This window comes from Mobula birostris, chromosome 12 (assembly GCF_030028105.1).
Source record: "Mobula birostris isolate sMobBir1 chromosome 12, sMobBir1.hap1, whole genome shotgun sequence".
NCBI lineage: Eukaryota > Metazoa > Chordata > Chondrichthyes > Myliobatiformes > Myliobatidae > Mobula > Mobula birostris.
Genome location: NC_092381.1, coordinates 62,222,004 through 62,236,955, shown reverse-complemented (window position 1 = coordinate 62,236,955; position 14,952 = coordinate 62,222,004). Strand labels below are relative to the sequence as shown.

At 39.3% G+C, this 14,952-nt stretch overlaps 1 protein-coding gene across 7 annotated transcripts in view; it reads left to right on the top strand.

Annotated features, from left to right (window-relative positions):
* The window catches only part of LOC140206347 (ubiquitin-conjugating enzyme E2 U-like), a 60,760-nt gene that overhangs the window by 33,070 nt on the left and 12,738 nt on the right, over positions 1-14,952 (top strand). For all 7 annotated transcript variants that reach the window (XM_072274701.1, XM_072274699.1, XM_072274700.1 and 4 more), the window contains 3 exons: positions 3,599-3,728; positions 4,915-4,987; positions 10,754-10,839. In XM_072274701.1, coding sequence (XP_072130802.1) covers positions 3,599-3,728; positions 4,915-4,987; positions 10,754-10,839 — 289 coding nt within the window. The remainder of the gene's footprint in view (positions 1-3,598; positions 3,729-4,914; positions 4,988-10,753; positions 10,840-14,952) is intronic.

The window sequence follows — 14,952 nt, the reverse complement described above, 5'->3', positions numbered from 1 at the left end:
GCTGCCTGGCCTGCTGCGTTCACCAGCAACTTTTATGTGTGTTGATTCTATTTGCATATTCTCTTTGTCCTCTGTGAATGTTCTTCACTTCTCCTTTCACTTGAGGAGTTAAACTGACATACATAATACGTATTTTTCTGACCAAACCCACCTACCTTCCCCAGTCAGTACATAGAACTCAATTTCCTTCTTTGTATCCATGTGTACTTAGTCCTCACCATTTTAATATAATGTTTCTATTATTGCCACATCACATTCCTGTAAGGCTATTTGTGCTTGTACTCACCAAACTTATTCACCAGATTGTGTATTTACATACATACACTCTAAGCCTACAGTCCTTCATAGTCTGCTCTTAGCTAAATGGCACTGCCTCATATTTAGTACTGTCCCACACTCTCATTTCCTTATTACCTTTGTTTCTATATATCACCCCCATTGCCAATTTAGATTAAATCTACATTTACACCTGTGAACCTGAGGACATTGGTCCCAGTATTACTGAGGTACTAACTGCCCTTTTGTGTGTCTGCTTCCTGACCTAAACTGGTCCCAGTGATTGATAAATCTGAAACTCTGTCTCCTGCCCCAAGTCTTAAGCCATGTATGGATTAGCCTTATCTTCCTTTTACTATTCTTTTTTTGGCATAGCAGTGGTAAGAATTCCTAAATAGCTACTCCCTTTGAGGTACTTTTTATCTTCCTCCCAACTCCGGCAAGTCTGACCAAAGGATTTCAAAGTTCAAAGTAAATTTATTATCAAAGTGCATATATGTCTCCATATACAATTCTGAGATTCATTTTCTTGCAGCGATACTCAATTCATCCATAGAATAATAACCATAACTGAATCAATGAAAGGTCCCAACGAAGGGTCTCAGCCTGAAACATCACCTGCTTACTCTTTTCTATAGATGCTGCCTGGCCTGCTGAGTTCCTCCGCCATTTTATGTGGGTTGCTTGGATTTCCAGCATCTGCAGATTTTCTCTTGTTTGTGAAAGACTGCACTAATTTGGGCATTTAACCATGTACTGTACCAAAGTCAAAAAACTGTGCAAATACAAGGAGAAAGAAATAATAATTATGATAATAAATAAATAAGCAATAAATATCAAGAACATGAGATAGTGAGTCCATAGGTTGTGGAAACATTTCATTGATTGGACAAGTGAAGTTGAGTGAAGTTATCCCCTTTGGTTCAAGAGCCTGTTGGTTGAGGGGTATTAACTCCTTGAACCTGGTAGTGTGAGTTCTGACGCTCCTGTATCACCTTCCTGATGGCAGCAGTGAGAAGAGAGCATGTCCTGGTTGGTGAGGTCCCCGTTGATGGATGCTCTTTTCCTGCGACAGCATTTCATATAGATGTTGTCAATGGTTGGGAGGGCTTTACTGTGATCGACTGGGTCAGTATCCACTACTTTTTGTAGGACTTTTCATTCAAGGCCATTGGTGTTTCCATACCAGGCTGTGATGCGGCCAGTCAATATACTCTCCACTGCACATCTATAGAAGTTTTTCAAAGTCTTAGATGTCATGCTGAATCTTTGCAACCTCCTAAGGAAGTAGAGACGTTGCTGTGCTTTCTTCATAATTGCACTTATGTATATATACTCTCCTGTATCATTAGTATAAAAGTCTGTCTCATGTCCAGGACCTGCAGAGTATTCCATATCCTCTGTGATGTCTTTTACCCTGACACCAAGCAGGACTCCAAGTTATTTTATTTTATTTTAATTAGAGATACTGTACAGCATTGAACAGGCCCTTCCAGCCCAAGGAGCCATACTGCCCGGTAACCAACCTATTTAACCCTAGTCTAATCACAGGACAATTTACAATGATCAATTCATCTACTAACTGGTGGTCTTTGGAATGTGGGAGTAAGCCGGAGCACTCAAAAGAAACCCACGCATCCATGGAGAGGACGTACAAAATGGTTGTAAAAATTCCTCTTCAGCTGCTTTTTTACACTTTGCGCTTCCTACTTGTCTTGTCTCTAGCCCTTTAGTGCAGTGACTCTGCACAATATTCCTTGAAATATTATCATCTCCAATTTGATAGTGGTACACACATTCTACACATTTTGTCTCTTCCTGCTGCTCCTTCTTTTAGCTTGCTTCATTAGCAGATATCAAGTGTTTATTAAAATGCCTTCATTTTTTAAAAATGCAGCCATATCTGCGCTATACTTTGTAGCATTTTATGACCTTGTCTAAATTCGTTGTCTTTATTTGCTTTTTACTACTGTTACCTATTATCTCTGTATTCGAATAAGATGTAATCACTTATGATTCCAGCAGAGGGAGCCATTGTCTGATTTGCAAATCCAAAAGCCTTCAGCCTGCTCCCTGAAATATTCTTATTTCTTTTCTCTTTCCAACATACATTTTTGATGGGTCAGGACTTCAAACCATGTCATACTTTTTATTGGAAAGATATCCATTATTTTTAATTCACTTTTTTGAGTGGGCTTTGTCAGAAATCCAGCATTTAATAACCATTTTTAACCGCCCTTTAGAAGGTGGTGATGAGCCGCCCTCTTGAACTGCTGCACACTTACACATTACTAATAGGCAAGGACTTCCAGGACTGTGATTCAGTTACGATGAATGACTAGAATGTATTTCCAGGTCAGAATGGTGTGTGATTTGAAAGGTAATCTGCAGGTAGAATGTTTTCGTATATCTGCTGCCCTTGTCCTTGGCGATAGAAATCACGGGTTTGGGAGATGCCACCAGAATACCATTTATAGATGGTCCATCTTGCAGCCACTATACAGCAGTGATGAAAGGAATGAATGCCTAGGGATGCCAATCTCATGAGTTACTTTGTCATTTATACAGAATATTACATCACAGTCCTGGTAATGCTCACGTAGCCTCTTTCGCTCATTTTGGGATATAACAAGTCATTAGGGAAATATTATTTTCTTTCATTCTTACTTTCTTTTTTCAGTCTTTTCACATTTCTCCCTTCACTTTTCTACTGACAGCACAAACAAATACTTTAATATAGTTGCAGTTACCAAAGTACTGTAACTCTTCTGGTAACATGAACATCTGAATGTCTACAGAATTGCCCTGTCAATACCAATTTTTTTCTTCAAGCATTATATATGCTTGCACTTCCCATTTTTAAAAAAATTATTGAGGTGCAGTGCGGAACAGGCCCTCTCGCCCCTTCGAGCCACACCGCCCAGCAGCCCCCGATTCAACCCTGGCCTAGTCACGGGACAATTTACAATGACCAGTTAGACTACTGACTGTCTCATCTTTGGACTGTGGGAGGAAACTGGAGCACCCGGAAGAAACCCATGTGATCACAGGAAGTATGTAAAAACTCCTTTTAGACAGTGGCGGGAATCGAACCTAGGTCGCTGGTACTGTAAACGTTGGGCTAACCACTATGCTACTGCGAATAAATAAAAATAAGTTTAACTTAGATTGGGTTGAAAGCTCAGTTTTCAAGGTAGCAGAATGAGGACTAGACTGAGATAAATCAACTCCCTTGGAATTTTAATTAGTCTGGCAGCTTCTTTCTGAAATTCTTAATTATGGGAAGCCTTATTCCAAGTTGTGCTGTAACCCTCCCAATTAGGTGATGTTGTCCAACCCAGTACTGGAAAATCCAGTCAATATGGAGGCTGCCAAGATGTTAAAGGAGAATCCACCAAGATATCGAGAAATGGTTTTGGAATGTGTCAGAACCTGCAGGCAGCTCAAAGCGAGTAAGATCAAATAATTCAAAGTTCAAAATAACATTTATATAAGCACATACATGTAACAATTTACTACCTTTAGATTTATCTTCTTACTGGCATTTAGAGGAAAATAAAGAAATACAATAGAATTTATGAAAAGCTATATAAACAAAGTCTGACAAACAACCAATGTGCAAAAGAAAATGAATTGTGCAAACAAAATGTATTACTGAGAAAATAAGTTGTAAAGAGTCCCTGAATGTGAGGCTGTAGGTTGAAGAATCAGTTCATAGTTGTGGTGAGTGAAGGTATCATGTTGGTTTAGTAGTCTGATGGTTGTAGGGTAATAACAGTTCTGAGCCTGGTGGTGTGGAACCTAAGGCTTCTGCACCTCCTGCTTGATGATAGTAGTGAGAAGAAAGCATGGTGTGAATGGTGGGAGATCTTTGATGATGGATGCTACTTTCTTGTGGCAGCACTCCATATAAATGTGCTCAATAGTTGGGAGGGCTTTGCCTGTAATGGTCTGGCTGTATCCACCATTTTTTGTAATCTTTTCCACTCCTGAGTGTTAATATTTCCATACGAGAAAATGGCTTACCAGATCTGGTTTCCACAACTTTGGGCTTGCGAGGATGGAAAATCGTCTGTCATTCAGGATATCCCTATTTGAGCGCTGTCCAATGACTCAGTCTGAAAAAGTAACAGTTATGTAGCTACTATTGGGGACACCGCACCCCACCCCATACAGTAAAATGGGTGTCAACGCTCATGTTTAGAATCCCAGTGTTTCTGGCCATTTTGAAACCTAATTTGACAAACGCTATAGAGCTGGAAGTGCTTATGTCAGAATAACCCTCAGTAAATTAGAAGAAAATGGGATGAAATAAAGAGAAGTGGTGAAGAATGCAAACAACTATAAATTACATAGATCAAATGTGTGTGTGTTTTGAAAATAATTTATGCAGATCAAAGATTTTTACCCAATAGAATATGTTCATGCTGCATTTGGCAGTCATTGGTTTACGTTCTGTAATCTGCATGCTTCACATTTAGAATGCTGCGGGGATGGTAATTTCTTTGAAGATTCTAACCTGGCAGCTAAATTTGGTAATGCTAGCTGGAGATTTGAGGAAACAGGAAATAAAATGTGACAATGTTATTCTTTGTCTGGATGGTAGAGTCTCTCAAGTTTGTTTATGATCCTCAACAGCTGGAGTGAACTTCGCAGTTGAATGTTTTCCTGTGGCTCACTTTCAAAGCCAAACTTACAGCAAACCGCGGAGGTGAGTAGATAAATGGAACCAGGTATAAGCAATGAGCATTCAGATATTCAAGACACACACAACAAAGTTTTTTTGTAAATGCAATCTATTGTTTGAAGTGGCAACACATGTTACATTTTCTCTCAGTCACCAAATACTTCCTCACTTAGCATCTCCATGCTGTCAAATCCTCTTGGCTTTTAAACTTACTGAAGATCTTCCTCTGCAGTAGAGATCTCTTTACCACCTATTTTGATAAACTCAGTATTTTTGAATTTCCAGATTTTTTAAACATGAAAAGTCAGCAGGAAAATGAAAGGCGAATTCTGAAAAATCAGCAGAGAAACAGTTCTTATTTTGAACAACAGTGAAAATCTAGGAAAATATGAGGGTATCAGTGAAAGCAGATGTGTTACCAGGAAATGAAAAGCAGGTCAACATGATGGAATATTTCAGAATGGAGTCAAATAATTATAGACAGCAACAAAATTGTGCAAAATATTGAAATTAATTATCAAAATAATAACAACATCTGTGCAAAATGACCTAGTTTTCTTAACTCAGAATGTCCAAATTCTTTGGACTGCTTGAGGTATGATAAGCCCTGTAGAATAAGCCCTAAAATTTGGTGTACCTCAATAGGCAAATTCAAAACTTACATTTGAGATAAACCTGACAGAAAAAAATGGCCGAAGTCTATGAAGAACAACTACTTTTAGAGGAGTTATGTGGAGTTTTTTTTGTGTCAGAGAGAGATGGAGTCTGATTAAAGTGGTTAGTGTCAGTATGACTTTTAAACGTTTACTATGAACGATTGTATATTCAGAAACAGATGAAATTAATTTCATTGTTGATATGAAACTAGGAAAGACAATGAAATCTAGTCAGAAATCAGAGAATGTGCAGACTAGATGTGCAAGTGGGTAAAGAACAGCAGATGAAACCATGCAGATTGTAAAAACAATTGAGATGAATACTTGCTAATAAGTGTTGAAGTTGTCTAAATTGAAACAGAATCAGGCTTCAGAATTTAGGGACAATGCCAGACAGGTCTTGCCAATGGAAAGTAGCAGTTAGCAAAGCCAATGGGAATATTGTGGTGTATTGCCAAAACAGTACAATTGAAGGGATAAACAGCTATACCTCTCTGGGTTGAACATAGAGAATGGGTTTGCTTCGAGAATGCCCAAGATCATTAGAAAGACATTTACTGAATTTTGGCAATTCAACCATTAATGAAAACCTGATTGTCTTCAAATGGCCAGGCGTAAATGACTGCACTAATATGACAACATGCCATAGATGTAAGAATAATTAATTGGTATTAGCAGCTATATAGTATGTCAAAAATATTTCTTCCAAATGATTGTGGATAACTTGAACCCAATGGCTTTCATGGATTGATGCAATCCATTCCATGCTAGTGAAGTGTAACCGTTGGTTAAACATCCATGAAGTATAATTTCTGAGTCCTGAAAGTAGGTCTTCAACAACATGATTTCAATCAAATAGAAGGATTTTTATGAGACTGGAGCCAGAAGATTCAATGGACATTTGGTTGTGTCTTATTTTTTCTCCTTAAGACTTTCAGTTCTGTTGATTTATAACTTTCCTTTATTTCTTGCCAAAAGATATATATTCAATAACCATCAAAAACTTTCCTTCAGATATCATAGTGTAATTTCCAGAGATGGGGAATATTTTGGACAACCCATCTTTGGAATTTAGGTACATTTCACAGTACTTCTATGGTGTTTGGAAGTTGCTGTTTGACTGCTTTAATTATGCTGTTAATTATACTGGAAAATCCAGCACATTGTTAATCAAATATTCAGCTGCTTCACTTCAGAAAAGTATGAAGAAATGACTTTTTCATCATTTACACATGACCACAATTTATTTATTTTTAAATATGTATGGTATTTATTTAAATTTTCTTTGATTTCAGTATCTATCCTTTAGTAGTCCTATAAGAACAAAACACCTGGGTGACCAGCATAATCTTATCTTAATATGTGATCTCATCTTCAGAAAAACACTGAAAAGTGCTTCCATGTGTTTGTTATAAATAATGATCAATAGGTTTTCCTTAAATATCTCAGATTTCAGTAAATGCTGAGCATTAGCAGACCTTCAGGTTCTTACTGCATTCTTCTCTTCCATCTAAATCGTTGCTTCAGGTTATTTGTGATCCAAAGGAAACCAAAGGGAAACTTACAGAAAAATAATCATTTTATGTATGTGATTAGCTATTGGAGGAAGGTGTGTGTGTGCGCTCAACATGATGTTGGTGAGGCCACATTTGGAATATTGTGTTCAGATTTGGTCTCCAAGTTATAGGAAAAATGCTATTAAGATAAAAAAAATAAGTTAGAGCAGCTTTACAAGGATGTTGCTGGGACTTGAAGGACTGAGTTATGGAGATAGGTTATGTAGGTTGGAGAATAGAATAAGGAGTGATCTTGCAGAGGTGAAATTAAAATTGAAAAGCCTATTATTTGTCCATGCTGCCCAAGACTCCTACCTAAGCTGAGGGCATAGGGTGAATGTGCACAGAGATGGAGAATGAAGAACTACAAGACAGGTTTAGGGTGAGAGGGCAGAGATTTAGAAGAAACCTGAGTGGCAACATTTTCATCCAGAGGGTGGTCAGTATATGGAACAAGCTGCCAGAGGCACATTCATTAACAACATTCAAAATGTACTTGAACATATATGTATATAGGAAAGTTTTAGAGGGCTATGGGGCCAAACACCAGCAAATGGAAACAGTTTAGATGGGAATCTTGGTCAGAATTGACCAGTTAGGCTGAGGAACCTGTTTCTATGTGGTATGACCCTATGATTATTTTTGAAATCCACTCAATCTTGAACTTGCTGTTTTTGAGACTTCCAGTGTGTGCAAGCTTTTAAATGCAATGTGCACAAGACATTAATATTATTGATCAGGGAAGCCAATTCTGCTGGTATTGGTTGGGAGGCCAGCCATGGTTTTGTTCAAATTCAAAATTATACAATTTTCACTTTTTAATTTTACTACTATTTCACTAATGTCAGCCAGATCACGGAGACAGTAAAGAGACATTTTAAAAATCAAAATACACACCAATCAAATATACCCATTATCTAATTAAAACAAGAATTTGTGAGCGATCTTAAAGTGGTCAAAGTAGCAAACCAGAGGCAGATGAAGGAGTTGTGGGAGAGATACAGAGAAGACAAAGGCTGTGGGGATAAAGATTCAAAGCATTACTTTCTTTTCGGTGAAGGATCTGCCAGTCTGTTTTTATTTTTTTGGCATGAACATGCAGAACCAACTTTTCTACATCCCAAATTATACTGTTACAGGATTTAGCTTACTCCTGAATGGTCACAATGCAGTCATATTTTCCTGTTGTGCTTTAAAAAGTAAAATTACAGCTTCTCTAATCACACAGGCGAAGAACGGTGCAATGTGGAACTGAGATATGCCGATCCAGAAGTTCAATCTATGCAAGTAGCAATCATCAAGGAGTTGGGTTTTGTCCAATTTTTCCTTTCTTCTGGAACCGTTTCTGTTCTTGCAAAGTTCTGCATACTTACTGCCATTCACAATCTTCTACATAGCAGTTAAAAAAAATAGAAAATTTAGATTTCACCCTCAGAACTCTTCATGGATTTTTGGATTCCTCAGTCCACTCTCAATTCCTCTGACTGTATACAGTTGACCGTTTTTTTGTTTCTTACATTCTCACTGAAGTATTTTCATAACCACTTTTGTCTTTCTCAAATATCTTCCAAGAAATATCTCTAATTGTATCCATTGAAGACTTTGACTTGGTGTATAGGGTTTTGCATAAAGGATAGATTGTTGGAGTGCTACTGGTGATTGTAAATAACGAATGCAGAAAAACAAATTGTTGATCAACAAAGGGATCTGGGTGTCACTTACGCACTGAAAGCAATCATGCAGGTGCAGCATTTAAGGTACATACAGTAAGTTGTATGCTGCCTTTTTGCAAGAGGTTTTGAGTATAAGGATATCATAAAACAACAATGCAGGGTCTTGGTGGGATCAGACCTGAACTACTATGTGCATTTTAGTCTCCTTACCTCTGAAGGGATATAATTACCATTGAAGGAATATAATAAAAGTTCACCAGGTTGATTCCTGGGATAGTGAGTCTGTCAGGCAAAAAAGTAAACTGGGCCTATATTAGATTATGAGGACACGCAGTCCTCTTTTATTGTCACTTAGTAATGCATGCATTAAGAAATGATACAATGTTCTTCCAGAATGATATCACAGAAACTCAAGACAAACCAAGACTGAAAAAACTGACAAAAACCACATAATTATAACATATAGTTACGACAGTGCAAAGCAATACCGTAATTTGATAAAGAACAGACCATGGGCACAGTTTTAAAAAAAGCCTCAAAATCTCTCAAAAGTCCCATCATCTCACGCAGATGGTAGAAGGAAGAAAAATTCTCTTCCTGCCATGAGCTTCCAGTGCCGCAAACTTGCCGATGCAGCACCCTGGAAGCAGCACCCTGGAAGCACCGGACCACAGCCGACTTTTGAGTCTGTCCGAAAACTTTGAGCCTCCGACCAGCCCTCCGACACCGAGCACCGAGCGCTTTGACCCTGGCCCTGGCAACAGGCAATAGGCAAAGCCGAGGATTTGGGACCCCCCCCCCCCCCCCCGAGAGTCTCAATTGCACAGTAGCAGCGGCAGCAAAGCGGGCATTTCAGAAGTTTCTCCAGGTGTTCCTCCGTGCTTCTCACGTCTCTCTCCATCAAATCAGGATTGTGCACGGTACCTACTTACAAATACGATATCATTTCAGAGCGGCCGCATGCACTTCGTCGCACCACCATCTTCTCCTCCCCTCCCTATTCTCTTGACTTTAGAAGAATGATTGATTTCAATAAAACATATAAAATTCTGATAGAGCTTAACAGAATAGATGGAGGGAGAACTTTTTCTTGTCATGGAGATCTAAAACTGGGTTCACAGGATCGGACAGCACAGTAGCATAAAGGTTAGCACAACACTTTACAGTACAGACAACCCAGGTTCATTTCAAACTGCTGCCTGTAAGGTGTTTGTACATTCTCCCCATGACCGCGTGGGTGTCCTCCAGGTTCTCTGGTTTTCTGCCACCGTCCAAAGACATACCGGTTGGTTGGTTAATTGGTCATTGTAAAGTGCCCCATGATTGGGCTCAGATTAAATTGTAAGATTGCTGGGCAGCATGGCTTGAAGGGTCAAAGGGCCTATTCCATGCTGTATCAATAAATATATAAATAAATATAGGATGTAATGTGTTGGAATGAGATGAGGAAAAATTTCACTACTCAGAGAGTTGTGAATCTGTGGAACTTTCACCACAGAAAGTTGTGGAGGCCAAATTACTGAATATATTTAAGAAGGAGGTAGATTAACCTCCAGCCACAAAAAAGGGATTTGGGAAGAATGTGGGAATGTGACTGAGATAATGGAGCAACAATAACTGAAGAGGGGAACAGACTAAAGGGGCAAAATTGCTTACCCCCACCTCTATTTTCAATGTCCTGTTAATATTTCATTCTTAGCTTTCAATTGATTTTTTTGAATTTGCTTTTGATTTTATAATAGGTGAAGTTTTATAATCATTAGTCACCTTTGCTCAGTTATTAATAAAATAACTATCCACACTTTTCTCACTCATCAGTTATATTTTGCAATGTGTGTATCATTTTAACATAAGTTAAAGTAAGTAAACTCTGACAAAGGCATTAATAATTGTGTCTCATTGCAGAATTAAAATGATTGCTTTCGATGAATATCACAAGACGTGGACTGAAATTGCCACATCAAAATCTAATGAGAGCTGCAAAGATTCAAGTACAGTGATATATTCATTATGATCCACCCTTCCACCCACTTATTTTGTTAACCATGTTATTGGTGCTGAGTAGTTAAATGAGTTAGTATCTTTCCTTTATACTTCTTGGGTGGGCACTTGAAATCAGACTTTGCTGCAATAAATATCAAATCTGTAATGAGTTTTTAGAGACATTCAAATCAAATCTCTAGATAATTTGAATACACATTGTAAATTTAAGCCTGAATAAGTTCTGAAAACAGAGCCAGAATTATCTTGAAAAGTGAAGGGTGATTGCAATACCATTCTGGTGTGAGGAATGCTCCTGGTCCACCAGGCTTAACAGGAAGGATCTTGTTTAAAGTTATTGAAAAGTATTGCCAATACATTTCCCATTGGTAGATTATAAATTTTCAGAAGTGATGCTTTAACAGATGTTACATAACTACTGTATATGTTCATGGTGACTAATATTAGTGCATGGCTTAGACACCGTGCCAAGAAATCTAAAAATAAGCTGTCTGCATTAAACACTGGGACCAATACCTCAGCAGACTTACTGAAAAATTGAAATGCAGTGCATAAATTTATTGGATATAAAATAGAATCAGTGTATTATCACTTTAACTGTTTGTTTTTACTTATAATTTCTGCTTCAGAGCTCTTTATTTTCTGTTAGACTTCTGTTGTATTGCAATTCTATCTGACTTAAAAATCTGTTTTTTCACTTTTTTTTGGTCTGCCTTCTACATTGTCTTCTGAAATATTGCTGTTTCATTAATATGCTCAGATTCTATTCTTACCTCTTTGAAAGACCGGAGAACATGGTAAGGTGAAAACTAATATGAACAAGGTGAGATACAAGAATTGGCTTCAAATGGCTGGAAATCTATATAAGTAGCACCATTAAAGGAATGGGTATCTGGCAATAGTTTAGGCCAGTTAGAGTCATTGTTAGAGAGTTACAATGCAGGAGTACTTAAAGCAAAAGAGCTAGGCTGTTAGTGTTGGGAATAAATTTTTGCCTGGAAGCTATTTGGATCAGTCATTCACATATTGGGGGATGGGGAGCTGTGAGGGCAAATATACCTGAACCTAGTTTAGACTAAATCATACCTCCCTTGCTGATTTTTAACTGCTTTTACAAACAAAATCTTTTTGACAGGCCATACATGCCACCTGGCTGTACTTAAGGATCTTGTATATTGGCATAAATGCTCTGAGAACTTATAGCAAAATAGATGGTTGGAAAGGACATGGAATTGCTGCAGTATGTTGGCCATAGTTCCCCTAATTGACATTACTTACAAATACTGATTATCTCACTAATTGTGTTCTGGGGAACTCAATATATCCCTAAGGTCATACTTCTGTCAATCATACTGTATGTATTGTATTGTGAAGCATCCTGGTAGATTTAGCAACAATTAAATAAATTTGTTGGTCAATGTGAAATTTACACGATGTATCTATCAAAGAAATAAAATGCAGCGTATTACCTGCGATTTATTTTAGTTTAATCTGGATGTATTGAGAACAGAGTTATGCTCAACAGGCAGGAGTGTTCACCAATATCTTTTAACCTCTTGCTTTGGCAGCCTGAGGTAGCCACCTGCTTCAAGCAGGCTTCAATTATACCAGTGCCATAAGAAGAAAATGGGAACCTGCCTCAATGATTATTGTCCAGTAGCACTTACATCCACTGTGCTGAAGTGCTTTGAGAGGTTGGTGATGAAACATATCAACTCCCGCCTGAGAAGCAACTTGGAACCACTCCAATTTGCCTACTGGCACAACGGGTCCACAGCAGATGGAATTTCATTAGCTCTTCACTCAACCCTAGAACATCTGGACAGCAAAGGTACATACATCAAGGTGCTCTTTATCAACTACATCTCAGCATTCGACACTATCATCCCCTCAAAACTAATCACTAAGCTTCAATATCTTGGCCTCAATACCTCTTGTGCAACTGGATCCTCAATTTCCTCACTTGTGGATCCTAGTCAGTTCAGATTGGCAACAGCATTCCAGAGTCAGGTGCAGAGCACTTCGAAGAAGTTACTTGCAGGTCGGCGAAGCTTGTACAAAAGGCGAGCTTCACGGATGTTCGGACGTTCCAGAGGTCCATTCAGCGCCGGGAGCAGAGTACTTCAAAGAGATTACACGCAGGTCATTGAAGCTTTTTATAGAAGGAGAGCCTGGCGGGCACTTGGATATTCCAGAGGTCCAATCAGCATCAGGAGCAGAGAACTGCGTATTAAATAAAAGTATAGAAGGGGCAAGTGGGGCAGCCATTGTTCGGAGTAGGCCAGCGGTGAGAGTAGGAGCGTCAGGCTTTGACTCAAGAAGCTTCGAAAGAAACAGGTTAGAAGATTTGGTCTTAGTTGCCCATTGTACAGTGCAAGCAGGATGGCATATATGACAGTGGAATGCTCTTCCTGTAGGATGTAGGAATTCATGGAGCCTGATAGTCTCCCTGATGACTACACCTGTGGGAAATGCAGCCAATTCCAGCTCATGAAAGACCGCATTAAGGAGCTGGAGCTGGATGAGCTTAGGATCATCCAGGAGGCAGAGCGACTTTTAGATATGACTTTTGAGCAGGTGGTTAAGCCCAGAGTGCAGAATTCAGGGAGTAGATGGGTGAACACTGAGAGAGGTAAAGGGAGAAGGGTCCCCCTGTGGCCATTCTCCTAAGCAACTGGTATAACCCTTTGGATACTACTGAAGGGGATGGCCTATCTGGGCAAGGCGGCAGCAGCCAGACCAGTAGCACTGTGGTCGGCTCTGAGATATACCTCAGGCTACTGTGGGAAGCAAGGGAGGAAATTGCTGAGCCTCTGGCGATGATCTTTGCATCATTAATAGGGATGGGAGAAGTACCATAGGATTGGAAGGTTGCAAACATTGTTCCCTTGTTCAAGAAGGGGAGTAGAGATAACCTAGAAAATTTTAAACCAGTGAATCTTACTTCAGTGGTGGCAAGTTGTTGGAGAAGATCCTGAGAGGCAGGATTTATGAGCATTTGGAGAGTCAGCCTGGCTTTTCAAGGGCAGGTCATCCCTTACGAGCCTGAATAAATTCTTTGAGGATGTAACAAAACACATTCATGAAGGTAGAGCAATAGATGTAGTGTATATGGATTTCATTAAGGTATTTGATTAGGACCCCCATGCAAGGCTAATTCAGAAGTAATGAGGCATGGGATCCAAGGAGACCTTGCCTTGAAGATCCAGAATTGGTTTGCCCACAGAAGGCAAAGGGTGGTTGTAGATGGTTCGTGTTCTGTATGGAGGACAGTGACCAGTGGTGCTCCCCAGGGATCTGTTCTGGGACCCCACGTCTTTGTGATTTTTATAAGTGACCTGGATGAGGAAGTAGATGGTTGGGTTAGTACGTTTGTTGATGACACAAAAGTTGGGGTATTGTGGATAGTCTGGAGGGTTGTCAGGTTACTGAGTGACATCGATAGAATGCAGAACTGGGCTGAGAAGTGGCAGATGGAGTTCAATCCGGATAAGTGTGAAGTGGTTCATTTTAGTAGGTCCAATTAGAAGGCAGAATATAATATTAATGATAGGATTCTTGGCAGTGTGGAGTATCAGCGAGATCTTGGACACTCAAAGCTGCTGTGCAGGTTGACAGTGTTCTTAAGAAGGTGTATAGTGTGTTGGCCTTCATCAACCATGGGATTGAGTTCAAGAGCCATGAGGCTTTTTCCCAGGTCTGTAGTGGCTAACACAAGGGGGCATAGTTTTAAGGTGCTTGTTAGTAGGTACAAGAGAGATGTCAGAGATAAGTTTTTCACACAGAGAGTGGTGGGTGCATGGAATGCACCACCAGTGACACTGGTAGAGGTGGATATCATAGGGTCTTTTAAGAGGCTTGTAGATAGGGACGTGGAGCTTAGAAAAATAGAGGGCTATGCAGTAGGGAAATTCCAGGCAGTTTCTAGAATAGGTTACATGGTCGGCGCAACATTGTGGGCTGAAGGGCCTGTAATGTGCTGTAGATTTCTATGTTCTATGTTCTAACATCTCCTCCACAATCTCCATCAGCATAAGTGCACCACAAGGCTGTGTGCTTATCCCCGTGTTCCACTTGCTTTATACTTATGGCACTGAGGCAAA